Source organism: Eutrigla gurnardus, assembly GCF_963514095.1.
Source record: "Eutrigla gurnardus genome assembly, chromosome: 18".
In the NCBI taxonomy this organism is placed as follows: domain Eukaryota; kingdom Metazoa; phylum Chordata; class Actinopteri; order Perciformes; family Triglidae; genus Eutrigla; species Eutrigla gurnardus.
Window position 1 is genome coordinate 5294631 of NC_139929.1, and position 27414 is coordinate 5322044.

General features: G+C 41.5%; 1 protein-coding gene across 1 annotated transcript; it reads left to right on the plus strand.

The window, feature by feature from the left end:
* Positions 1 to 1608: 1608 nt before the first annotated feature.
* On the plus strand, positions 1609 to 26895 carry ube3c (ubiquitin protein ligase E3C). The gene is made up of 24 exons (XM_084034274.1): positions 1609 to 1736; positions 2363 to 2468; positions 2637 to 2690; positions 2815 to 2889; positions 3364 to 3510; positions 3625 to 3740; positions 3843 to 4000; positions 4709 to 4862; positions 5842 to 6062; positions 6155 to 6306; positions 6972 to 7159; positions 10085 to 10171; positions 10269 to 10426; positions 10612 to 10838; positions 13337 to 13441; positions 14054 to 14141; positions 16058 to 16155; positions 16683 to 16815; positions 18477 to 18724; positions 21511 to 21723; positions 23490 to 23678; positions 23760 to 23826; positions 23960 to 24090; positions 25716 to 26895. The coding sequence occupies exons 2-24, from the start codon at positions 2403 to 2405 to the stop codon at positions 25884 to 25886; spliced, it is 3246 nt and encodes a 1081-aa protein (XP_083890400.1). The 5' UTR covers positions 1609 to 1736; positions 2363 to 2402; the 3' UTR covers positions 25887 to 26895.
* The last annotated feature ends 519 nt before the right edge of the window (positions 26896 to 27414 follow it).

Sequence of the window (27414 nt, forward strand, 5' to 3'; positions counted from 1 at the left end):
TATCTGAAAAGAAAACGATAAATAACGATTAAGCAATGTTTTCCCAAGCTGGAATCAAATCTTTGAACACAGGCTTTTGCATGAAATCAGAAATACCTTTTCTACTGTTAATAATAATCAGTACACCTACCATGTTACATATTTATTATAATCTTCAGCTGTAATATATGCTGCCAAAGCATAGAGCAAATAAAAAAGGCAGCAAAACACAAATCACTAAAAAACTAAAGAATTCAATTTCTATCATATCAGTGATGCTGTTATATCATAAAAATGTTAATTTCCATATGCACAAACACAACGTCCCCACCGTACCAAAACCTCCAGATGTGTGCAGACACACGAGGGGTCAAAAGGTCAGAAAGATAAACAAAATTGAAAAAGATGCAACTGATACCTCCTTTATTTAACTGTAGGTTTATAGTTAAGCCTTGCTGTAGGAATCATACTATACTATAGATTATTCCTCGCTGTTCTCAATGTTAAAGAGGGAGGCTGTATTTGTTATGAGTACACTGTTTTTTAGGTGAAGAAAACTCTGATCAGTGTGACATTGGCAGGACATGTCATGCCCTCTATTTATATGAAGTAGACTGTAATTGGTCCAAGGAATGAGCCTTGTGGTGCACCACATGTAAATAAGGACTGTGACAAGAAGAACATATTATCACACATTAGAAATAACCATAAGAATACCATAAAATCTGTAAACCAGAGTTGGAATCACCCTCATCAGCATTGCTAAGCAATTAACATGTGGGTTTAGTTTTTTTGCCTAGGAAGCCATTGTTGTTTGGGCTGTATATGTCTGGTTTCATTTTCTGCATTTCAAAAGGTAAATCTGCCCTTATAATGAAGAAATATCCCCATGGTAACTCAACAGGAATACATATTACTTATATTGCGCATACGCAAAAGATGAGATGAACAATGAAATGTGGGAAATCAAAACTCTTGTTCAGGGATTTGGATTCAACTTTCTCCACACATCAATGGAATGGAAGCATGTTGAGGTTTTTTTCTGAACACTAAAAATATTATTTGTCCATGCTAGCTATTGTATTTAAATGTTAGTCAACCAACATGGACGAAAAGTCCTCAGAAGAATGGAAAGAGGGGGAACTCCATCTAGAGTGGTGAGATTGTTTTGTTATCCTCCTTTAATTCTGGTTTCTTTTTTTCATGGGTTTTCAGTGTAACACGATCCTGTGAAACAATTTTCTTGTGTCATTAAACACTGATTGTGTCACTCGGGTAATGAAATGGCCACCTCCACTCAAAGATGATGGATTGCACCCCAGAATAGATTTTCTTTCAGCCTCACTAATAATAAGTCTCTCTCTGTCGACAAGCTTTGAGGAGCAAAAGTGTAATCCTTTTTACATAAAACACAAAAAGCATCTGTGTGATTGTGTATAAAGTGCAAATGCAGTAAAAAATAACCTATTAAACCAATAATTGAATGTGTAGCATCTCTTCTATCTCTAAAATGAGGCTACTGGTCATTTTAGTGCATCTAGGTGAGAGGCGGGTTCAAGCCGCTCGGATGTTATTGGCATGAATTTTGTCCAATCAGCTGCCCGCAATCGCCGGAACCGGAAACAGTCGGCTGTTCGTTCCCTGTGTTGTGTTGATTTCTAGAAAGAGGAGGAAAAGAAGACTTGGCGTTTGGATTAACCTAAACTGCCTTCTCAGAATTATTGTGCCTGTTTCACCTCTTAATCCAAAAGTCAAAGGTAAACGATTCTAATTCTCAGACGAGTGTCCTGTAATATGACCGATGTCAGAAAAGGACATGCGGATGGGAATACACCCCCCGTAAAGTTAGCCTCTCTTCAGTGCTTAGCTGCTCTGCTAGCTAGCCGCAGCGCTAACGTCAACAAAATCATGCTTCTCACAAATGTATGAATCATATGCTGCGACATATCACCAATAAATGCTCTGCTATGTGGTGCCTCCGTTGCTGCTTGGAGTCAGATAGGGGAAACAACTGCGTTTAGCTCCTGACAGCTGCTGAGTCATTAGCTAGCTAACTTAACCGGCTAGCTAACTTAACCGGCTAGCTAACTATTGTTGCAACCAAACAGGAGCTGTCAGCCGAATAACTAGCCAAAGTGAACCGTTAGTCGTTTTTTATAAAGTATGCCCGTGTTTACCTTAATGACCGTTGTATTCGCGTGTATTAATTACACACAGCAAACGCAGTCACTTGGTTGAAGAATCGATTAGCCGAATGTAATTGCTTTTAAACTGGAGGCAAATAACTTGTCAGGTCATTTTCGTCACTCGTTTCAGTGTTTTCCATTATTACCATTAACGTGAGGTGTTAGATAATGACTTTTATCTCATTTTACTCACACAGAAATTCGTGGTAAACCTCTGTCAATGGGAAAGATCTGACAATGTTTAGCTTTGAGGGAGATTTCAAGACAAGACCCAAGGTATCGCTTGGGGGAGCGAGTAAAAAGGTGAGTGTCATTTTACTTTTAGCAGGGATGGTGGAGTGAAATGAATCAGCATGTCTGCTGTGTTTATCAAATCTGCCTTCATCTCTTCACTCTCTGTATCTGTTGTTTGCGATGGTCAAAAATTATCTTGTTTAACTAGTATTCATGGTCTCCTGTGTTGTTTTTCAGGAGGAGAAAGCTTCTCTACTGCATCGCACTCAAGAAGAGAGAAGAAAAAGAGAGGTAACAAAACAGCAACTGCACAATGCGTTGTTGACAAGTTGTTAATAATACTTGTGTCTGTTTTAGGTTAATAGAACAATCCATTGATGCTGCTTGTACAATAAGATGTTGTGTTCTTTTATAGGATGAAAGGAAACGGCTGAAGAATGCTATTATCATCCAGTCCTACATACGTGGCTACCAGGACTTGAAACGACAGGTAAATCTGCAAGATAGATTTTCAGTTTAGGTGTTGTTTGCCTGTTGTAGAGGCAAATTAATTGAAAGAAAGTAAATGTAGGAGCAAGGAAAAACACAATCTGTAGATACTGACTAGTGTAAGTAACTAACACAAGGGGTTGGCTGTTAAACACTGAATATTGTGAGCCTAATTATGCATAACTATTGTGAGATTGTGCCCACTTGATAACTTCCAAATGTGTTAGGACCTTCATGTGAGTGGCTTATGAATGGTACTGCATGTCTCATGGTCTTGTTGATGCTGCATTTTTGGTGACTTAGCCACGGGATGCTCAACAATCCTGATCCGAGGATAAACAATTACTGTGTTGTTGATATGTTTTGCTGACCACGAACGCAGTTTGCTTGACCGTAAGGATTTGCCAAATATGTGGGACTAGTCTGTGCAATCAAAGCATTTGCCGTATGTGACCTTTTGAACTTTATCTCCCAGTATGCCATCCAGAGGGCCAGGTTTGATGAGTGCGTCAGCCAGACGCAGGGAGGGGGAAATCGCCACGTCTTGGATGGTCTGAGTCTCTGCCTCTTATCAAGACAACTCATATTTTTCTACAGACAGAGTGTGGATGCACATCGATTGGTGAGATTTATAGTCGATGCTCTTCAATTACAAGTATATTGATCGTTTCACAAGTTCTATCATAGTCAGAGATCTAATGTACGTCTTACAAGTTGTGTCTGTTTGTTCACAAAGATATGGTTGTGCCAGAACCTGGTGAAGCACAACAGTCAGTTTGTGAAGCTGTTGGTGGGCCCACAGAGACAGACATGTATGTTTCAGATCAAGAGGATCTTAGGCTTCTGCTGCAGGTACAATACTTGATAACAAATAATTAATTCATATTTTTTGTGCCATGTGACACCAAAGAAAGCTGCAGTTGATCTCACTTTTACCTCTTTTTGTCTCCACAGACTCCTACAGAACTGCAGGGATGACAGTTTAAATGTGACTGTTCCCATGCGGATGCTAGAAATATTTTCTTCAGAGAAAACCTATCTTCCTGTTATTCCAGATGCTAACTATGTAGCTTCATTACTCGAGCAGATTTTGCACTATATGGTACAGACAGGTAAGTCAAACAATATCAGCATTGTCATTATTGTCCTGGCTGTGATTTAGGATATATGCACAGTTTATTGATTTTGTGTCTGCTGTCAGTTTTGTGGAGGATTAAAACATTCAGTATTGCAGGCAGGGAACATATTCCAGACACAAACAAACCTTTTAAGGCCTAATTGTCAAACACTCTGTGTTGTATAGAGATGGTGAATGTGTCAATATCAATCTGTCTGAAGTGTGTTTGACTGCTTTTATCTGCACACGGCCAGTTCCTGCTCTGACTGGCACCTGAGTATATACAGTCCTACGCACAGGTCAATGACTCATTTCAAGAGTACTGAAATTATTCTTGTAGGCACAAAGCGTCTTGTTTAATTTTCGGCACTATGTCAACTGTAGTCAGATGTCTTGAAGCCTAATTAACCACACAAACTGGCTAGCCCTAACTTTACAGATACAATGTAAATAATGTTGCAGATTATCCGTGCTTCTCCTTGATTTGATCTAATGCTGTTTTTAAGAGCAAGTTACATTTGGTTTAACGCAGAGAAAAGCTGAAATAGCGGACTTCCTCTAATTTGTACAACAATTCCACACTTATTACTGCAAACAGGAACATTTACTGCATGTTATGTTTAAGTTTTTCACAGTAGATGTTTAATACAATAGAACTGGTGACTTAACATCCTTTATGAATTTCTCTCTTTCTTCTTTTCAGGATACTACAGGTCGCTCTATATTCTTGTGAATCACAGGCTCCCTTCTAGTCTGGAGTACAGTGACGCTCCTTCTATCCCTATGGCAAGCACACTGTTGGAGCACATCCTCAAACCTCTGCACTTTACCTACTCCTCCTGCACAACAGGCGCAAGGTACAGCACTACACTGAAGTAACTCTTAGATCAGGATATTTACAGATGTGTGCAAACACCAAAATAAACATGCCAATTTCATTTTAACAGCCAGAATAATTACTTGTTTTAAAAGAAATATAAGAAATGTCAAATGTAGAGTACGTAATGTATTCATTCATTGGTCACCATTACTTAGTTCTCCACCAAATCAAATGTTAGTGTTGCTGTTGTTGAATTAAACAGACCAGAACTAGCAGCACCGACTGACTGATGATACACCATCTGCTGAAGTGTCCACGAGCAATAATCTTTTGGTTAATCAGTACTGCACTGCTGTCTTCTGGATGAGGCAGAGAAATCTAATTTCCACTGTTGACAATTAATAGAGTATCACATAATAGGATGATACGAATTTCCTGATACACTTCCATTCAATCCTGTTGTCCCCTATTGCTGCTTTTTTTAGTACAGAGAAAAGGAAACAACATGATAGCAGGAAAGTCTTTGTCCTCCTTTTAAAAATCATCCATTAAACTGATCAGACAAACCGCAGCAGTTTTTGTCACCTCTAGTCAGCGGTGAAGCAGTAATTGCTTCGGAGACCAATTTACAACAAGCCATAAAAGGCACGCAGGCTCGCCCGAGTGCAGAATATCAGGCTGTTTGCCCTCAGTTTCAGACATTCTTAATAACAAACGACAGGCGACTTCTTTTCTTCTTTGAAGAAAAGCAAGGCGGGAGTGAGAGAAACTTGTGTACACACCGACTCTAACAGCTAATTATCTGCCTTGGCCCACCAGATGTGTGTGACTGGGCCACACAAAGCAGCTCTGTTTGGAGACATAATATTAGAGCACTCACGCAGCAGAAAGAGCAGGGTGATGTCATAACAACCTACCCTCTTAGCTAATTTATGTATGAACATTATTTTACATATCTTACCACCCTTGTCATCCACTTAATTAACCTGTCCAATGTCATGTTTGTCGTCCTACAGGCAGTTTGTATTTTCAGCCTTTACCGAGGAGTTCATTTCTGCACCGTTCACCGAGCAGATCTTTCACTTCTTTATTCCTGCTCTGTCGGACGTTCGTCTCTCGTTCCCATTCGAGGCCTTCCTGAGCTCCCTCCAGGCCACCATCGGCTCCTCCTCAGCAGCACAGAGCCAGGCACCATGGCTGTTTTACTTTGTCCTCTCTGCAGGAGAGAATTGCTTAAGTGGGTAGTTTATGTGTGCACACAGTTCATATTTATAGAGATGAAGATGTGATGAACAGTAATTGTGATGGGTGATGGGTGTGTGTCGGCAGGCTCGCTATCAGAGGAGGGTCTCCTGCTATACCTCCGGGCTCTGCAGACGCTCCTGCCGCTGTTGCCGGTGTCAGAGAGCAGCAGCAGACCTGAGGTTACCAGCGACTCAGAGGACGACGATGATGGTGGCATGCATCCACTACCCAAGCAGGTATGTTAGATCCTCTGCATGTATAATAGGGCTAGACGACTGGGTGTACGTCGACTTGGAACATGGCCCGTCTTGAAACACTGACCCCGTCTCGTTTAGCATCCTTAGTGGGCGTGACTTTTTTTTGCCAGGGCATCACCATTCATCACACTTCATCTATACAACAAATGTGTTTGTGATTAAATTGTTCACTGGAACACAAAATAGTTTACAAGAGCACAAAGATCTATGAAATTTCCTCATAGATCTTTCATAGCTTTCATAGCCTCTTCATTTTGCTCTCAAAGTGCACCAGATGCAATTAACTTTCAATTGTTAAATTTCCAAAGTCAACAAGAATCATGTGAAATAATTGAGATCTCAATATTGACAAAAAATAATTATGTTTAGCAGTCGTAATGGATAACATACCACAATGTTTGTCAGGTGTGCCGGTGCATGTCATGTTTATGCTAGTATTGTTATATGGGTAGTAAAATTCTCCTATTCTTATGCACATAGGTTTGATTACCATTACCAATGTGGGTAAATATAATAACCATTAAAGCACAAATTAGGTACCCCAAAATAATTTTATGTGTGTTTCTAAATGTTTTAAAATATTTCTGGGTGGTCAATTGAAAATTGTCACATTTTCAAGCCAGTCTTCTTTCCTTCTCCGTCAGGATGACAGCAGAATCTCCGTGCAGCTGATCACAGAGGAGTGCGTCCACAAGCTGGACACGAAGCATCAGACCAACGCCCTGCTGAACCTGGTATGGAGGGATTCAGCCAGCGAGGAGGTTTTCACCATGATGGCATCCATCTGTCACACACTCATGGTTCAGCATCGCCTCATGGTGCCAAAAGTCAGGTACTAATACACAAACAAGACTATAATTACAACATTATAATTTGAGTTTGTAGGCATCTTTCCCTAATTTCAATAACAAACATTTGGTGTTTTAAATTTCATAATTGTAACCAAGGTGCACCTTCACAGCCAAGCAGGAGTCTCTGAATAATAAGATTACATGGTAACAAATTTAAAGCCTCTTTCAATTTTATTTCATATCATAACATTTTACACGTCTTGTCGAGACCAGACCAGAGCTTGTTTACACACCCACCTGATTGAGAGGAAAACCGTGTCTTTATGTGTTTCCGCGCTGTAAGCAGTAATGTAAATAACGGTGAAGTGAGGCAGGCAGTTATCAGCGGTCCGCACCCACTGGCATTTACAACCGGCGAAGGAAGCGGGGATGTCACGGAAGCTGTCAGTTCTGGATGAGGGCAATTACCCCTTCTCAGGTTGATTACATTAGGGCCAGGATGTCAGAGGTGGTGGTGGTGGTGGGTGGGTGGGAGGGTGGGAGGGTGGATGCAGCATTGACTGATGAGAGGTAATCCAGACCGAGCTTCGTGGATAGTCAACCTGCTCAAGTTAATTATTAGTGCAGCCAGTTGCTGCCAGTTGTTTTAAAAGTGTTGCTGGGGATGTAGATGCATGTTGATATCATGCTAGCAAAGCAATCTAACGTATTCTCAAGCATATCCAAAATCACGCGTAAAAGGATAAACATAAATTAGCTTCCTAGGTAATAAAAAACTGGACACATGCAATCGGAGTCCAATGGTCAACTAGTTATTTTGAAGTATCGCTTACAAATGGTTGAACAGAATTTAGAGGGATTTCAGTGTATATTCCCAATTCCCCTTATTTTGTTTTTTACGGCTTCCTCCTTCTCCTCGCTTTTACCATAAATCCTGCCCTTCGTCTTCCATCATTATTGGATATCTGTACAAAATAATTAGCTCACTGAGAAAGATTAATCACTGCGGGAGTGGACGGGATAGCTTTACAAGAGGCTAAGGGGAGCAAATTGCATCCCTGCCTTGATTTACTGCTCTTACAGCAAAAAAAGAGAGGCTGGCCGGTCGTCCAGCCAGCCCGGCACACTGCCTTTTTAATAAATATGTAAAATGTCTCATGAAATTAATTTTTTTTAGAGGACAACTTAAAAGCTGTACGGTGATTCAGGACCAAAATGGATTTTTGATTGGTTTGCTAATTGTACTTGCCCAGGTTTGTTCAAGTGGGTCCTGTGATTTCCCTTTAATTGTTTAGTGTTGGATATTTGGTGTAATTTCACTTTGATAGTTTGGGTTTCAACCCAATGTAGCACTGTGTCGCTAACGGGGCTCGCTCTGATGAAAGTGAGAGCAGATGAGCTCCGGTCCAACGTGATGCTGTGATTTTTGTGTTGTCGTGAGATAATGACGTTGATCATTTTGATGCAGGAGTCGGCAAAACAAATTTGCATTCAGGTGGAAAATGACTAGTTTAGTCTAGAAATCTGATTCAACCACAGCTTTTTTTCTTCTTCTGCTGAACAGAGATTCTTTCATTACTGTAAAATGAAATGATCTGGGCGTGATTCAAGCTGCTTTTCACACACACACACGCACACACACACACACACACACACACACACACACACACACACACACACACACACACACACACACACACACACACACACACACATGCACACACAACCCCGTTTGATGTCTTGACTTTGTTTATTAGTGGTTCATTCCATGATTGAAATGGGGGTTTGGGTTCTCTCAGGCCGTAAATCAGCATGTCAGCTGGCATTTAGTGCTTTGTTTCCCATTTCAATCAAACACCCGCATCACTTGTTATGAGCCCACAGCACTACTCCTCGCTTCTCTCCTGAGCCTTGTAGTAGTGACAGATGGTGTGTGCTCGGCACAAACCATTTTTCAAGCCCTGTTGCGGCTCGTCGTCTGACGCTCTGCTCCTAATGCTCATTTCCAATTTAGGAGTTTTGAATGGGTTTTGGTAGATTGAATGGTGGAACGGGAAATTGAGCATTGACATTGAGATGCGAATATTCAGCAAATATAGGATTCCCATTTTCTCTCTTTTTTTTTGTGTGTTAGCCCTTTTTGCCACTGACCTTTGCTCCTCTCCTCCACTGAGAATACATGATGCTGGCCTGTTAAATGCAAGCATCCTTATAGGTGTCGGCACTGTCACTCTTAAACAAGGGCCTATTATATGCAGGGGCACTTTATTTTACCTTCGAGCTTACTTACCACATTATTGTCACCTGTACTTACCCTCTGTGTGAAAAGCCATGCAATTTAGGAGTACACACACACACACACACACACACACACACTTGAACAAAGAGCAGCTTCACACCTTGGTGCCACAGTCCGTTGAGAGCAGAGCGACTATAGCGAGGTATGTGGGCCCTCCTCGGTGTTATCATGTAATTCACTGAGAGTGTGGAAGCATGCTGGCGCTGCGGGGTCACGGCGAGGGCCAGGCTTCCCCTCCTCCTCCATCCTCCATTGTCTTGTTCCCCTGGCCATTAAGTTAAATGGGGCTCCAGCAGGAAGCGAGAGGGCTGTTTATGACCCGAGCTGGGTACCCTCGCCAGCAACTAGTTTACTAATGGAAGGTGCCTCGCCTAAATAAAGCTTAATGGCTCATTTAATCTCTTTTCGGGCCCTCACACGGTATAAAACGGGAGAGAAAGGCCAAGAACATTCTAGGAGGGAAATGTTGGTTAACGGTGTCATTTATTTTTTCCTCTTATGGGTCCTTTGGTTAATAGGGCAAACTTAACAATCTCAACATAGCAGACGGATTGACGGAAAGTCATTTTAATGGTCTTCACACTGATTGTGTCATCTGAAATAGCTGCATACTTTTATAAAATGTTTTTTTTACATGTAATGTGTCTCTTTGCTTTGTTCTCTACAGACTCCTGTACAGTTTAGCTTTCAATGCACGTTTCCTGAGGCATCTCTGGCACCTGATAACTTCCATGACAACAAAAATGATCACTGGGTGAGCTGATTCAAAGCACATTATTGTTTATTATTATTTTGTGTATGTAAAGCATGTGTGTCATACTTAGCCTCTACTTTTCTGTCTGCCTCCTCAGCTCCATGGTGCCGCTGCTGCAGCTGATCTCGCGAGGGTCTCCCATGTCGTTTGAGGACTCCAACCGCATCATTCCCCTCTTCTATCTCTTCAGCTCTCTCTTCAGCCACTCCCTCATTTCCGTGCATGACAGCGAGTTCTTCGGTCATGAATTGGAAGGTAGTTAACGTTTTTTTATCCGTTTAACTGGATCTTAAAGTTTCTAAATACAATACACCCTCGCGTATCATCTCCCAGTTCCCTCTTTTGGTGGTTTTGGCAACAGTCACACGTTGTTCTTGCCACCATGTAAATGTGAAAATCAATATCTGTTAAAGACTGAGTACGTTTATCCCTCGGAACAGGTCAGACACAGTCCTCCATGATGCCCTTCACGCTGTTAGAGCTGGTGACTCTGTCTCGCTGTCTGAGGGACGCGTGCTTGGGAATCATCAAACTGGCCTACCCCGAGACCAAAACAGAGCACCGCGAGGAGTACATGGCTGCCTTCCGCAGTGTGGGTGTGAAGACAAACACAGCAGTTCAGCAGCGGATCCAGGCTGAGCAGAAACGCTGGGTCCAGCTCTTCAAGGCAAGATATATAAAGCTATTATGTTTGGTAATCACACCTGGAATCACTCCATTTCTTTTTATTCAATCCAATCCAATCCAATCATTAAAGTGCCAATAGACAAGTTTGTTTGCACTAACTTATAAAGTAAATGTTGATTGTAGAAAGGTACGGGTATGTATATTGAAATGACCCCAGCTCTACCTGCCACTGGGAAGCCGAAAATTTGGTTTCGATTTAGGGTACAACAGGAAGAGGATAGTGCTCTAGGTCTGCTTGGAAAGGCTCAAGGTGAAGGTGACTCGTGGCTCCAACTGTGAGCGTTACAGCATTCCTCGACCGGACCTTAAATTGTTTACAAGAGCAGGAAATTCTTTATAGATCTAGCCCCTTAATTTTGCTCTCAAAGTGCATCAAATTCAGCATTTTTACATTGAAATGTGTAAATTCAGGGTCAATATTCCGGTACTTTTTAATATCTCATTATGCACTATCAATGTAAGTTATTTGCAGTTTCTATCTCCAGTAGCAGAAATGGTGCATGTTGGAACAACCAACATATCAAAATGCAGTGATTCCTTATACTTGACGAGCACTAGCAGCACCAGTTGCTAAAAGATGCCAGACAACTCCATCCGACCCGGTGCTGTGTTAGGGTTAGGGTTAGTTAGTCTGACTATGATTGTGAATTAATTACAATATAATACTTTTTAATAACATTTATTTATTTTCCCTGATTGTCTGAATAAGTCGCTTAATTTGTTGCTAGTAGGCTCTGAAGAAGACTGAATGTGATCCGGCTGTCTCTTCTTTACCGTCGATACCTAAAATCATAAATCACGATTCGTGACACATTTTGGATAATTAGTATGTAGCCTCTCTGTGCACTGAAGCATAGTGACCTAATGCCTTGTCTGTGTTAGTGGAAATCAAGCATGTATGCATGAACAGGCAACGACAAGATGAAGCGCTGCCATTGAGGTCATCCATTTGTTATTTACACAGAAGTAATGAGGCAGAAAACAGCATTACCTTCATTCTCCTTGGCTCTTTTTCTCATTCCACTGCTGCCTTTCATTTCACCCCTTTTCCTTCCTACCGCTCTCTATCAGGGGAAACAGTAATTAAGAGACTTTGTTCTTGGCTGTAAGTCTTTGACAGAAGGATTTAGAAGTGAACACTGGCATTCTCTGAAAGGTGGCAAATACACGAAGAGCATGTTGGGAATTTTCATAAAAGATCTGCTCGAAGGCCTCTTGTCAGTTAAAATGACCCATTAAAGAAGTGGGGAGCAGGGGGAATGCATTTTCCAAATTGAACGGTGGGATTTACAGTCGGTTTAACGCTGCTGACCCCTAACACGCTAATGTTTGGTTCGTGTCATCAGCCGTCCCTCCCCATCTTTTATCGCCTCCATTGTCGAGCTATCTATTTAATTGAAAGAAGTTAATTGAATGAAAATGATCAACTAAGCTTGTATTAATATTGCTAATGGAACTTTCTTCTTGGCCATGTTTGGAGAACGATGTCACGCTGGAGTTTGGGAAAGGCCCATTAAGGCTTGCACTTAACCCGATGGGCTAATTAAGGAATGCTTATTCATTCCTAGAGTCAGGGGGTAGGCCGGCTCCAAACCCATCGCCACGCGCCTTTTACAGCGTTTTGCACTTGCCATTATTGCGGACATTGCCTCGCAGCGATAGGCCCGGGATTGATTGTCGCCCTATGAAAATGACGTGCTTTAGAAAAGAACATTTCGATTGAAATAATCTAGCCTGGGTATTATATGGAAATGAACTGGCTGTGACTGACTGTATGGCAGACATATCAGCTCCCTTATCGCATCTTCATGCATGAGGTTATATAGCGGATGACGGCGACTAGCCATAGCAACAGCAGAGCCTGTGATGTCTAGTCAACGGAAGCTTAAACCTAAACGTTTATTTGGTAAAAATGCTACTTTACGGTCTTCGATTACAATCCTGGACTAAAGTGAATATTAGATAAAACTTCTGACAACAGATGATCGGTTTAGCCCACATGAAGTGGCTCTGTTACAAAGTCACACCATCACTCCAAAGTGAGATATCATATATTGCAACCCTGAGCCTTCTTCAGGCTATCTAGAGCCATGCTTCCAGTGCTGTGAACTGTTGCTGCCTGGTCTTTTGCATTCTCCGTCCGATGGCTGATGTCAGCAGCAGACCTCGCCAGTAATTAACAGGGCTGGACATTGAGGGACGGCACAGGTCGTTTTTCTTTTATACTCCCTATAAATGGTGCACTAATGGCTGAATTCTCAAATTGCTTTTTTTCCCCTCTTCTCTAAGCGAAGGCACCTCATCATGTTGAACAGCAAAAACTCAGTGCTGTTTTCACTACTCTGAAAAGGACTTGGAATCTTCTCCTCTTACAATGAAGTGAAGTCTGTGGGGATATAATTGCCCGCGTTAGAGATGTTAATGTGATGCATGCATGTGTGTGTGTGTGTGCCTGTCTGTGTTTGATCTACTACGCAGGTCATCACTAACTTGGTGAAGATGGTGAAAGCTCGCGACATTAGACGACCTTTCTGTCCAGGAGGTCACTGGCTCTCCGAGGAGGTCAACATCCGTGCCGACAAGGTACTTGGCATTCATTTTAGCGGATTAGATTTTGTGTTCATTTTCTTTGGATGTGATATTATGTCCGATTTTAGCCTTATTGTGAAATGAAATGTGAATACAACGCCTGATAATCTGGAGCTGCATTCACAAAGCCTCCTGATATGATTTGATTGCAGTGGTTAAGGTCAGTGAATAGTCAAAGAATTATGTTTTTTCCCCCCTTAACAATCAGATGAAATCCAAAGTCAGGATAAAATCTTATTGCGAGACAGGACAGACGTCCACACACCTCTTTGTATGAGTGGTTGATTGGCTCTCCAGTTTAATCATTATTTTAAAACATAGGACAAGGTGGTGACTAATGAATAATGAAGTAGTAATAAGTAATAATACTTTACAATGTATGAAGCACCTTTAAAAGTAGTTCACAGAGATTAAATCCAGAGCAGAGCAAACTAGATAAGCAAGAAGAATAAATAATATCACAATACAAGTAAGCAAAGGGGCTTAAGCACCACCCGACAAGAGAAGTTTTTAGGGCTTATTTAAAAGAAAGCTGCTGTTTTTTTATGGATTCAGAGCTTTGGCAGGAATTTAATCTTTTTTTATTACCTGACTTTTCTGCTCCAGGTCACCCAGCTGTACGTCCCCTCTGCGAGACACGTGTGGAGAACTCGTAGGATGGGCCGCATCGGGCCACTTCAGTCAACGCTTGATGGTAGTTTAATCTTTTCATCCTTTTTTGTTGTTTCAAACCCACATTGGTCTTAAAAGTGATGCCTGAAAAAAATATATTTTACTTATGAAAATGTTGGAGTAACCCAAAAGTATTTCATACGAAAAAAGTATGCAAAAGAATTAACACAAATATGTCATTAAAGCATTAAAAAAACATTTTTACGTTTATACTGCCCTACAAGTAAAGGGCTATTATCCATGTCTTAGAGTATTTGTGAACAAACTGCAACATCTTGACTGTTCAATCAATCAATCAATCTATCAATCAATCAATCAAACTTTAGCGTATAGTACAAGTGTTTGTCAGTTTGAGACTAATGCATGTGACACAATAAAATTATAAAAATTCAACAAAATATGATTAAAAGCTATGATAACAGTAATAGTTATAAAACAGCATCAAATTAATAAAATAAATTAAATACTATAAAATAAGTTATTAATAAAATAACAATACAATTGAATAAACTTTACTATTAAAATAAAACAAAGCAAAGTAAATAAAATAATATGTTATCCAAAATGCTACACGGATCTATAGTATAGAGCTACTCCATTGGCGATGGATGAAATCTTTGGATCATATACAGTAATGCATGTGTCAACTTGATACATAGTCCAGGAAATCATTGTAATTGCTTTCCAAGGTCACCTTCTCTGTTTAATTTGTCTTATTCTATGGAGCTGTGCATTGATATTATTTCCCATATTAGCTGGGAGTCTTCCTAGGTTCTATCAAAAGTAGATGAAAGGAAGCAGTTAGGGTTCAAATTGAGCCTGCCTTCGCTGTAGGACTAGAAAATGAGTCTCCCTAAACAACTGATCATGTACTTTATTAGCTGAAAGCTCATCATGTAAAGATTTCTTTCACAGCACTTCGGAAAAAAAAGCTCAGAAAAGTAATTAGCCTTCCCCGTTTCAACAAAGATGTATCGCCACATTTTCTCCTCATTGACTCAATTAGACACTCAGGGGAAAATACACTGACGCAGGCAGGGCTTCATCCCCGGTTTCTGTGAAGTATGGTGTGAAAACAAGCTGATAACAATGTGTGTATGATCTGCCTAATCCCACTCAGAGGCTGTATGGGATAAATTCAATTAGTGTGAAAGTACCTGATGAACTCAGCCACATCTGGTCCACGTGTTTGTCCTGCCTTTTCTCATTTCCTTAAATGGACAGGGCCGTGGCTGATGAATGAGCAACGTATTGACCACTCCGAGGCCATATTTCTCCTCAAAGATGGAAACCTGATAGGAAAATGCAGATCAGATTGACTAATTGAGCAGAATAATTGAGCTGCAGTAGACGCAAAGTGAGGAGGGTGAAGAGCGGTTTAGCTATTGTGGCGATTTCTTTTGTGGGTTTAACGGGCTAAACCCAGAGTTTAATACAAAACAAACATCAGCTTAATGGATGAAGCCCGGCAGGTGGATGGGCAGCTCAGAGTTAATTAAAAGGGTGTAGGATGGAAATGTCTTTAATGGCCGGCCTGTAAACGGTGGACTCAGTCTTACTTACAGAGCTTAGCAGCGAGGGAGGTAATGATACTGTTAGAGGAGTGTAACACACAGGGGACACCTGATGTTGGTAAATATCCTCCAGATAAAGCAAGGCTGTTAATCCCTGTCCACTTGTAGTTGACCTTGACCTTTGAACCCTTTGGACGTCAAGACAAAAGAATCGGTGTCAATAGCACTTAATTATGAAGAAAGCCTCCGAAAGCCGAAAGAAACATGTTGTTTTCCTATTGAAACAACATTTTTTTAATGATAGAACCATCATGTCTACACGTTGGAAACAAAGATTTTCAAGATTTAATCTTTGCTATATTTAAGCTGTATCTTGGATGATCATATTTAGGTAGTAAACACAAATATGTCTGCCTTTCTGAAGTTGGTTTAGAGCCTCCGCAGCTGTCTGTGTCTGAAGAGAGACATCTGGCCATCCTCACAGAGCTCCCTTTTGTGGTTCCCTTCGAGGAGCGAGTCAAGGTAATGCAAAAAAATTGTTGTGTTTGATGTATTTTGACTGAGTATTACAGGTCTCTCTGAAGAATTGTGTTGATATCGACATTCTGTACATCCTGAAAAAGATCCTATTTTGGAAATTGGAACGGTGCTAGAGTAGAACAAATCTTGGTATTGCATAGAAACTACACAGTTCAGGTCTTATCAAAGCTGGCTCCTTTATTTTATATGTTGGCATAGGCTACAGTCTATCTATCACTTATTGGATGTGATTGCAAATTTTGTTGCCGTCCTTCGTTTCAGTCCAATTCTTGTCCTCATCACTCATTATACAATAAAATAGCGAAGCAAAGTACAGTATAAGTGCATAATGACTATAAGTTTGTCTCTTTTCGCTCTAAACCACCCGAAATGTCATAAAATGCCAAAATAAAACTGATTAAGGCTAAGTATGAATGATAAATAGCAGCATCCATACTCAGAATTAAACATTTTTACAGCTGAGAGGATTTGTTGCTGACCCTGTCACCGGGCTAACATCTGTCTTGTAGATCTTCCAGAGGTTAATCTATGCTGATAAACGGGATGTGCAGGGGGACGGGCCATTCCCTGATGGCATAAGTGTCACCATCAGGCGCAACTACATCTACGAAGATGCCTACGATAAACTCTCTCCAGAAAACGGTATGGCTTGCATCACAGCGAATTTACACATGCATTATTTGTTTTCAAGATGACAAGTACCAGAGGAGAGGACTCATGGTGTAGCGGATGTTTACATTGTTACTGAAACTCTTCTTATGCTCTATAAAATCTTAACATTGAAGATCAAGGTTCCCGTTGGCATTAAAGATGAAGGTTAGATCTCTCCTTGTGTAGAGTATTGAATTTCGGCAAAGCATAATTGTGGTTCCGATTATTATAATGGACCACATAAAAGCAGAATCAATTATTTTAAGTCACCCCTTTTGTGTTTGAATTTGAAAGGGCACTTCGGTGGGGGCAATCTGATTAAAAAGAGTAGTAGGAGACCTGGGCTGAAGACATGATCTATATCATTTATGTGTCTATAAGTTATGGCTGCCTTTGATTTATCACTGTACATCAATTATTCTGAAAGATGACCTCTTTTACGGAATGTGATTTGAATATTCTGCAGGTCAAGAAAGTGCTTCCTTGCAAAATGTTTGTTGTGAAAAACAACGTGATCCACTAGATTTCAAATGGTATTGGAGTGGCATTTCTGATCCAGTTTGTGTATTTACAGAAATAATCAGGTAACTACTTGGAAAGTTTTCTTGCTGGTAATATAGAATTATTATTTTTTTTAGTTTTACTGTATGATATCAGCCAGCTGGATAGCATACAGCAGTGTATATAAAAAAATACACGGATATCAAAGTAAAAAATACACATTTGCATATGATTTAAAATAATATAGATCTGGTACACAAGCTGGGAAAATGTTCCACCAAATTACTCACCAACTGACTGATTTTGAAAATGCAACATGAAAGTTAGAAGTCATTCTATTGGACCTGTTTTATACAAATACCTACTAGAAAGTGTCAAAATGGCTGAAAAAGGCTAAGAGTTTAAAGGTTTTATAGACGATGTAGTAGCAAAGTTGTTTGCATGACTTTGCATTTTGTTTCTTGCAAGCTGCAGTCTCACTGGTTCTCTCACCTTTACACAAGCTTTTTCCATTTTATCTGTTCAGAATACGTCATGTGATTTAACTCTGTTTTATTGTATGTTTTAATTGTTGGTTTTTTGAACTGTTTATGAGCTGCTGTCTGAGCCAAGTCTCATTTGCAAGATAGATTCTCAATCTCAAGCCGATGTCTTGGTTAAATAAAAAGAAAATGCTGTTAAAACGTACTTTAGTAAAAAATACAGACTCCTGTTGCTACATTAAAACACCTGTGAAATTGCAAATAGAGCCGATTTCTTGTGTTTTGATTACTTTTCATTTTGACAATGCCAAGAATGGATGTTTTTTCCATTTGAAAACATGTTGTTTATGCCTTCTCAGAAATATATCAATGTCAGAAACACATTTTAGTGGGTACCTTTAAGGCGTTGAGTGGATCTGATTTATTGTGTTAATTGTTGCCTGTAAGATTTGAAGATGAACCATTACAGACTTGGAAGATAATCATCAACTATTAGAAGTTAAAGACACCGTCAGGCTCAATTGTTTGACTCGATTCTCCTGCAGGGAATTGCTGTACTATGAATGTAAAGAATGAAAATCACTGAGGTGTTGCATGGTTTATTGTGACCATTAACTCCGTTGGAGAATGATTTATTCTCTTGTTTCGTTTTGTACCGTCGTATGTCAGAACCGGACCTGAAGAAAAGGATTCGAGTCCATCTGCTGAACGCTCACGGTCTGGACGAGGCTGGCATCGACGGCGGCGGCATCTTTCGGGAGTTCCTCAATGAGCTCCTCAAATCGGGCTTCAATCCCAACCAGGGCTTCTTTAAGACGACCAACGAGAGCCTGCTGTATTCCAACCCCGCTGCAGAGATGCTGATTGGAGAATCATTTACGAGGCATTACTACTTCCTCGGAAGGATACTCGGAAAGGTGAGCCTCCAAAATATTCCCATGTCCCCTTTTTAAAAACCTTAAAATCCCCAAAACAAGGAAGCTGTTGGTAAAAGCATTAAGGATATTGGAAGATTTAGTCACAGACTGCCTTGATTTGATGGTCAATACGTCAGTTAAGATCAATAGCAGCCAGTGTCAAGCTTGCACTCGCTACATGTATAAATTTAGAGGTTGTTTTGGTGTTTGTTCTAGAAACTGACAATGTTTAGAGATATTGCCTTCATTTGTTTCCTGGGGTTGGAACTTTAACCTGGCACTCATGCAAGCTTTGGTTTTGTTAATTAGCCCTGTGCATAATCTGTTGACGTTATTGTTTTTCTGTCACTTCCTTCCTCTGATGGCACTATTTTTTCGAGCCTAATGTTTCTAAATCATCCTTAATGCATGTGGTAGTGATTGTTTATCAAGATGCCTTCCCTGTGAGGGGGGGGCTATCATCTCAACCCGGAGAAGAATTACCTCATGACAAGCGGTCGCCTCTCAATTAGGGCTTCCATTAGCCGATGATTCCTACCTCTTGTTTGTGTAGTGATTGCATTTGGCCGGCACTAAATCAGCGAGCCCTCACAGACAGGACATAAATAAGCGTTCAAAGCATGTGGTAATAGCATTTTGATCTGTTTTACAGTCAGGAACATCCAGGTCTCTTCTCTCTTGCTCGGTCTGAAATGGTCCGGTCCACTTATCAGAGCGTTGTAACTCCTCCTCCTCCTCCTCTCCCCCCTGCTCCTCTTCTAAGAAGAATTCTTCTTCTGTGTATTCTTGAGTGAGAAACGGTCAATCAGCCGCATGAGGCTCTCCGCCCCCACTCCCTCCATATTGTGCTCTCGATAGCTAATGGTTCAGGCAATTAGGTGAGGGGAAATTAATTTGAATTTGACTTTCAATTAACCCTACCTTAAGTTCCTCTTTCTCCATAAAAATGGACGTTTGAGTGGCCATTTGAGCGGCGTATTGATATTTGTTTAGTGCCGTTATTGCCCGGATAAAAGGCAACCGTTTATATAGATTGGTATTGCATCACCCCCTGCTGCAGCGTGCACAGTGCACATTGCGGCTCAAAGGACACGGGAGATTAATATTGTTAATTAATGTCCGAGGCGTGCCATTGTTGTGGAGGTGATGTATTACAGGCAGGAGTGGCTTGTCTAGGGTACTCAGTGAAATGGGATTGGACATCAGAATAGAGGCCGGTCGTCATCCTTCTTCCTCACTTGTCCACCCTGCTGACAAGCTGAAAGATTTAAGCCACAAATGGTGAAACGTGAAAACAGGTTTCCTTGCTTTTGTGGTCCTATCCATCCGGACTTTGGACCGAAGAGTTAATTTAATCTTGATGGGGAGTGTTTGCTGACATGGTCTTTGTCAAAATGGCATTTCTCATTATGTAATATGACCCGCACGAGGTTCTCTTTGTGCCTCATTCGTCTCTCATTAGTGCAAAACCTCCAACCTCATCAGCAGTGGCCTCTCCACTCGGTAAACTGTGAGGGTGAGGAAAGTTTCATCCTCCTCCTCCTCCTCCTCCTCCCCGCCTTACCCACCAGACTTGTGCACAGTCTCCTCTCCCTGATCTCCATCGGATGATAGTTTCCTCTAGAGGTGTGTGAGGTTGGCACCCCTTATTAATAGAGATGCGTTTCAAAGGCATTATAATTTTATTGATTCTTAATGTTGTAAATTAAGCAATTTATTTGGCAGCTAACAGAATGCACCTGCAATGTTGTTGGCATTTATTCCACCTGATGGTGCCGCGATCTGCTTTAATTGCGTTGCCACTGCACTCACTTATATTAAAAGGCCCGGGCCATAATAATTAATTCTTTCCAGCCCAAGTCATTTTGGCACAATTTCTGGCAATAAACACTCATAAATAAAGTAAGTGGCATTGAAAAAATAAGGCTACAGGTTTTTTTCCATATACTTATTGCTGCCTCTTCCCGGCATAAGTGTTATTGATAGGTTTCAAGGGGCCACGCTGCACATATGGTCTGAAACGAGCACCGGCCACGGGAGAAATACTAAGTGGATTATTTTGCATAAAAAATAGACAATGTTTGAAGTTGTGCAATTAACCTGTGTTTAGAAAATAGCTGGTGATTTATGCGTGCGTGTGTGTTTAAGATGCATGCATTATGGAAATCCTCTAGATTTATAATCCATTTAGCTGATGCGGTCAGGGTTTTTAGCGCTATCATTTATAAAGACCTGTATATTTTAATGCCTCCAACGGGCTCTTTTTCGGACTATTCCAGTACATTAGCTTTGGGTTTTATGAGTCACCTGCCCGGCTGTGGTTCTTAATGGCATTTGAGGTCAAGGTGAGAATTGGCATTTATAAAGTTTGAGGCGGGTGAAACAGAAGCCTGTGTGTTTTAGCCAGATTGTGTTCCGTGTTTTGCTCTCAGTCACTCTGATGTGACCAGATTTACTTTATCTTATCACCTGATTCTTTGATATAAAAGTAGTAGGCAAATTAATTTTGTTTAATGTATGTTGTAATCAGATTTTTGAATATGTACTTAGCAATGTAATGCTTGCCACTTGACGAAGGCTGCAGTTAATTTAGTTATCTCGGTTATCTAATCATCATGTTTTATTCAGTGACACCCAAGCCATAAACAATCGCTCCATTTAATGCTCTGAACATTTTCTCATTTGTACTGATTGACTGATGTTTGTGGGGGAATTTACAAGAATGAAGTGTTTACCCGTCCTGCAGTTGTCCTCCAGCTAACATCCACATTTTGTTTTTTCTACAGGCGCTGTATGAGAACATGCTGGTGGAGCTGCCCTTTGCAAGTTTCTTCCTGTCCAAACTTTTGGGAACCAGTGCAGAGGTGGACATCCACCACCTGGCGTCGTTGGACCCAGAGATGTACCGCAATCTTCTCTTCCTCAAGAGCTACGAGGGTGACGTGGAGGAGCTGGGCCTCAATTTCACCGTGGTCAACAACGACCTGGGGGAGGCTCAGGTGATTGGGGTTGGGGACAGGGTGGGATGGAGTCTGATAAATGATTCACGTGTTCTTCCACCCCCCCCTTCTCTATTTCTACCCCGGTCAATACCTCTCATTCAACCGTCTTTCCTTCCTCCTGTTTGGTTCCTCTTTGTTGCGTTAATAATTCATTTCCCTCATGATGTACCACTTTTCAGCTCTGAGAGAGATAAAGCACGTCGCCACTGTCGCTCTAAGCTCTGCTGCAGTGCAGGGAACACAGCGGCTCTGTTGACCATTCCACCTGCCTTTCCCCCTTGAAACGATCTCAGAACACGCCTGACAGAAGCAACTAGCTGCTCTTAAGCACGTCCCCTCCGAGAGCCCAAGGCTGCAGGGACGAGCCGCCATCAGCACTCTGAGTCACCTGGGCCCAGACCTGCACTCTACCCGGAGCCCCTGTTTGCTCAGGGCCTTAACACGTCTTATTAGCTCTTCTCAAACAACACCTGAAATGGTGGAGTTACAATGTAGCCCTCCTGGTCGCAAATAGGGCATCGCAAACACGATAGGGAAAACAATTTGTGAAAGATTAGGCACACACCCGGGAGCAGTCTGCCCTGCATTTGCCCTCGTGAGATAGCCAAAGCAAGCAAGATAAGGGCAGTAATTCTCTTACATTAGCACATAATCAGAATCCAGTGTGGGGAGAAGAAAAAAAAGGCAGAAAATGATTACCTGTCAGTGGACAACATGCTGTAAGCTGCATTCAGGGGATGGACAAAATAAGAGGCTTACTTTATAACGCAATCTAATTCAATATCGCTGCACTGAATACCTTCGTGAGGCTTATCAATGAGTTTTTGTTAAGACTGCGTCAGTGAGGTGCTGATTAATGTCTATAGTAAACTTTGACTAGCTTGTACTGTTGTTAAACAAACGTCATGTTTAGTGTCTGGGACAGACCCTGCAGAAATATACAGAAGTATATAGTTGTGGTCTTGATTCTCCTCATACTGGATCAGAATTCCCAGAGCTTTAATGGACAGAAATAGGCAACATTTTGATCTTAATATGATATCAGAGTAAGGCATAAGCAATATTTAAAAGCACATAAAACCCATCAATAGAGAAATTATTCACTTTGGGAATTAACTGGCATTGGTCTGACAGCAGGCAACAATTTAGTCTTTTCAAAGTCATGCTGCTTTGAAAAAAAATGTTTCCTCACTCACAGTTATAGAAGTAATTAAGCTCTTAAACCGCATGATCACATATAGGGCAGTAAAATTGCATTGGAATAAAAAAAAATGAACAGAATATTGTGTCCTCCTGTAGCTGCCATGATGTCGTCATGCACCCGGCATTATGAACAGAGATGAGCACATCCTATCAAGTGCTAACTGCTCTATAGCTAATGAAAAGAGAACTTGAGGCCAAATTGTATTGGACCAGATGTTCATTGGATGTGCTATATTTAGAAACACTGAAATGCACTTAACCACACGCTCACATTGAGCTATACCTTTAATCAGAGTGCTGTTGGAAAACATTTTAATTACCTTTTCTGTGATTGCATTAAACAAAACCTGGCACATTTTAAGTACCTTCTTTGTTTGTCGGTCATCTGTCACCCAAAGGCAGACCTGGTGGTATGCATATTGATCTGCATATTGATCGATATCATCTGCATATTGCATATTTGAGTGTTCTCTTTGGCTACCTAACAGGAATTAACACTGAGAAATACTGGGAGGAAACTGTGAGGAACCTTTGAATGCATTGTGCCTTTTTTGACCCAGGTGGTTGAGCTGAAGCTGGGAGGCAAAGACATTCCTGTGACCACAGCAAACCGGATAGCCTACATCCATTTGGTGGCCGACTACAGACTCAACAAGCAGATCAGGCCTCACTGCCTGGCCTTCAGACAGGGCCTGGCCAATGTGGTCAACCTGGAGTGGCTGCGCATGTTTGACCAGCAGGAGATCCAGGTATGCCGCACAAAGCTGTCCATCAACCTGTCACAAAACCATAACGCAGAATCATAAAATGTACGCTTTTAAACTTTTTAGGTGCTGATATCTGGGGCTCATGTGCCAATTTGTCTCGATGACCTGAAAAATTTTACAAACTACTCAGGTAGGAGCTGATGTTAAAAATAGTATTTCAACTTCTTATGGACGCTTATAAGGGTACTCCAGCAGTTTAGTACCGCAGCATAGAACGTGTGTTGTGTATTAAATATAATTTTCTCCATTGTCATCTCCTTCAGGCGGGTACTCGGCCACTCACCCAGTCATCCAGACCTTCTGGGAGGTGGTCGAGGGCTTCACAGACGAGGAAAAGCGCAAGCTGCTGCGGTTTGTCACCAGCTGCTCCAGACCTCCACTGCTGGGCTTCAAGGTGAGGGTTTACTAGACTTGAACTTTTCTTTTCCCGATACTAAATCTACAGTCTGCATGCTACCTGCATCCTCCAGTATTTCCAAGCTCCCCAGAAGGGAGTGTTCCCTTTTAATGGGCTTGTAATGAAAATACAGAGGCTGATAACAGCCCTCAAAATGATCATTTTCAAATTAGACGGCGATAAGAGCGAGCCAGCGTGGTGAGGCCTTATCTCCACGTCCACTGTTGTTTTATGGTTCATGACCTTCCTCTGTTGAAGAACTCCTTCTGCAGCCCCTTATGTGTGGGCTTGGTCTGAGATCCTGGCTGGACAAATATTACCATTCAGAACTCTGTAGCCGGTTGAACTTTTGAACTTTTGCCTTCTGTGTGACACGGCAGAAAGCGGCCTATTTCCTGTTAAATATACAGGGGAACTATATCTTCGTGTTGCTATACATTGTTTTAGCGGTGCTGAATCATTATGGCTTCTATTTCTGATATGATTTCCTAATTGGAAGCTGTTTCACTTACTGACTGACATGATTTGTGGGACACTTTTAGGTTAGGAGGGGGGAGAAAAGTAGAAAGTGTTGGGGTCATTAAGGAGTTTTTTATGTGTCTTACTTCGTCTAACCAGAAGCTGTAATCATCATATGATTGGTTTTAGTACTCTTTATGACTGTCATTAGTTAAGAAAACCTAATTGCAGTTCTGCGGGAGAGTGAGGGAACAAAACTGCCCTTAAAATTCTTTGCACCGCCTCCTTTCGGGGTTTGAGAGTCGCCTTTCCCTTCCCATTTAATCAATTTGACTTTGGCCAGTGCGTGGACGTCTCCCCCACCCATCCTCGTCTCTTCTCCGAGCCGGAAAGGGCGGTAATTCGTGGGGGGAGCGGCCCCTGACCCGGCCCTCAGCCTGAGCCAGCTAAGCCTTAATTAGCTGTCGTGAAACGGCCCAGGATTCATTAGAGGAGAAATAGCTCTGTCAGGAGAAGCCATTTAAAAAATATGATGGAAACTCTCTTTTTTTCCAAAATGATAGCCGTAGTAATGACGCTTTCTCAATAAGCAACGATAGTTTAATACGGTAATTGTCAGAAAAATGGGGTCATTACGGCTAAGCCCCCGAAGAGCCATTTAATCGGGCGAGTATGGCCGCTGAACCGCATACGCCAACTTGAAATAGCGGGATGAAATCGGGGTGGAGGAGCTTATTCCTCAGCTCGGCTCGTGATGGAAACGGTCGGTGTCACGGTCTGCAGATGAGGTGAGGAGGCTTGATTTAAAAAAATGCCAGATAGACAACATGAAATGACCATTCCTTTACTGTCTCATCCAAGGGTCAAACTGTGGGCCAGTTTCCCATTCAGCACCTTTCAAGCACTAACCTGATTTCCTAAATTTATACTTCCACTGTATTAGCTTAACGCTTAATGTCTCTCTTTTAACATTTATCCCCTTGTGGAGTTTGACATTTATTGCCTAATCTGGATTGCTTTGGACATTGCGATCATCAGTGACACGAGTTGATTCATGTCTCATTATTTGTCTGCCTTTAAACACTTCGAAATGTTCCAATTTCTCCGTGACGCCAGCCAATTTGTCAGGTGCTTTATTAACGGCGTACGTTTTTTTCACACAGGAGCTTTACCCGGCCTTCTGCATTCACAACGGCGGCAACGACCTGGAGCGCCTGCCCACTGCAAGCACCTGCATGAACCTGCTGAAGCTCCCGGAGTTCTGCGACCAGCACCTGATGAGGAACAAGCTGTTGTACGCCATCGAGTCCTCCGCCGGGTTCGAGCTGAGTTGAGGAGGGCGAAGGCTTCTCTGTCCCTGTATCCCTGGACTCGACGCCACAGAGAAAAAAACGGCTTGAGAGAAAAAGACTTGACGGAAAAAAAAAAGAGAGTAGTGAAAGCAAATGATGCACTGACCTGCCTAATTTACTTTGTTTGTGTGTGTGTGTGTATGTGTGCGTGCCAAGCCGGGGGTGAGGAAATGCTCACCCGCAGACTGAAGAATAAAGGGGTGCAAGGATGAAGTGTGGGGTAGGAAGCCTTTTTTTTAATCCTTGCTTTTAAGTAATTTAAATGTTTAATCACTTGTCGGAACACTAGAAGAACAGCGATACGGTTGAATTTAGCAGGAAATATACGCCGAAACAAAAAAAACAAAACGAGAGTAGCCGCTGCTCTCTTGTGTAATCGAACATGAATTATTTTTCACCAAAGATTAAGTGCCGGCATATTAAAAAAAAAAAAAAAAAAGGCAATATAACAATAGAGGGATTCTAAAAGCCACCTTGTGGTGCGCCAAGGGCTGCAGAGTTGGAGGAGCTTTTGTGTATAGCCATCCTGTATTTTCATGTAGAGGTCATCGAAACTCTGTTTTTCTGTGATTTCTCCTATGATTATTATAAAGAGTAATAACCGTCATGACCGATAACCATACCGTAAGTGTGCACATGCCATCTAAAGTGTGGAAATGGCTCATATTGCTGGACTAAATTTGGGGGGGGGGAACGTATGATGCGATTATGGATTTGTGAATATGTATATGTTTACAACTACTCTTGTATTATTCATTTATTCAGTATTTGTACAGGTTTGTTTTTCTTTCCTTTGTGTCATGAATGGAGGCCTCATGTTTTCACACGTGCTCGCTACCGTGAACAATCTCTTCCGTGGTCAGCGCCCTGACGTTTGCTCTTCGGGAGCAACAGCGGTGTCACGTTGATAAGGCTGGGAAATGATCGGTGTACCAACAGGGTGAAAAAAAAAAAAAGAGTGTATGGAAATAAACCCACTTTTCTTTTTGCATTTTTCCTTCCATAAGTATCTTTTCTTGTTGCTTGTAATTTACAGTGATGACCGAGACATAAAACAGTGCTTTGTGGGAAAATCTCCTCCTGAGTTTTATGGCCTCTGACATATAATTAAAGAAACATCCAGTTAAGAAACACTGAGCAGAAGTATTCTGGCCTTGAGATGCATTATCGGGCTGAGCACAAATTAAGATTGTGTGCGTTGTCATAAATCTACCTGCCCTCTGATGCAGTACAGCCCAGGAAGATATCCATCCCGTTTTGGACCGAGTCCATCTCTCCATCCTCTCCTCCCTGCTGAAACAGCCAACTTTGCTTCCCCCTCTCCTCCTCCCCGAGCCCGAACCCCTCGCATCCGCTGGGCCAGGGAACTCAAAGTGATAATTGGGTCTTAAAAACCAGACTTGTCATTGAAATGAGGGATTCATCTCAATTACTATGAGATTTATTTAAGACTATTACCTCGTGATGGATTATAACTGACAAAGTTAATGCAGGGTGTTATGAATCATCC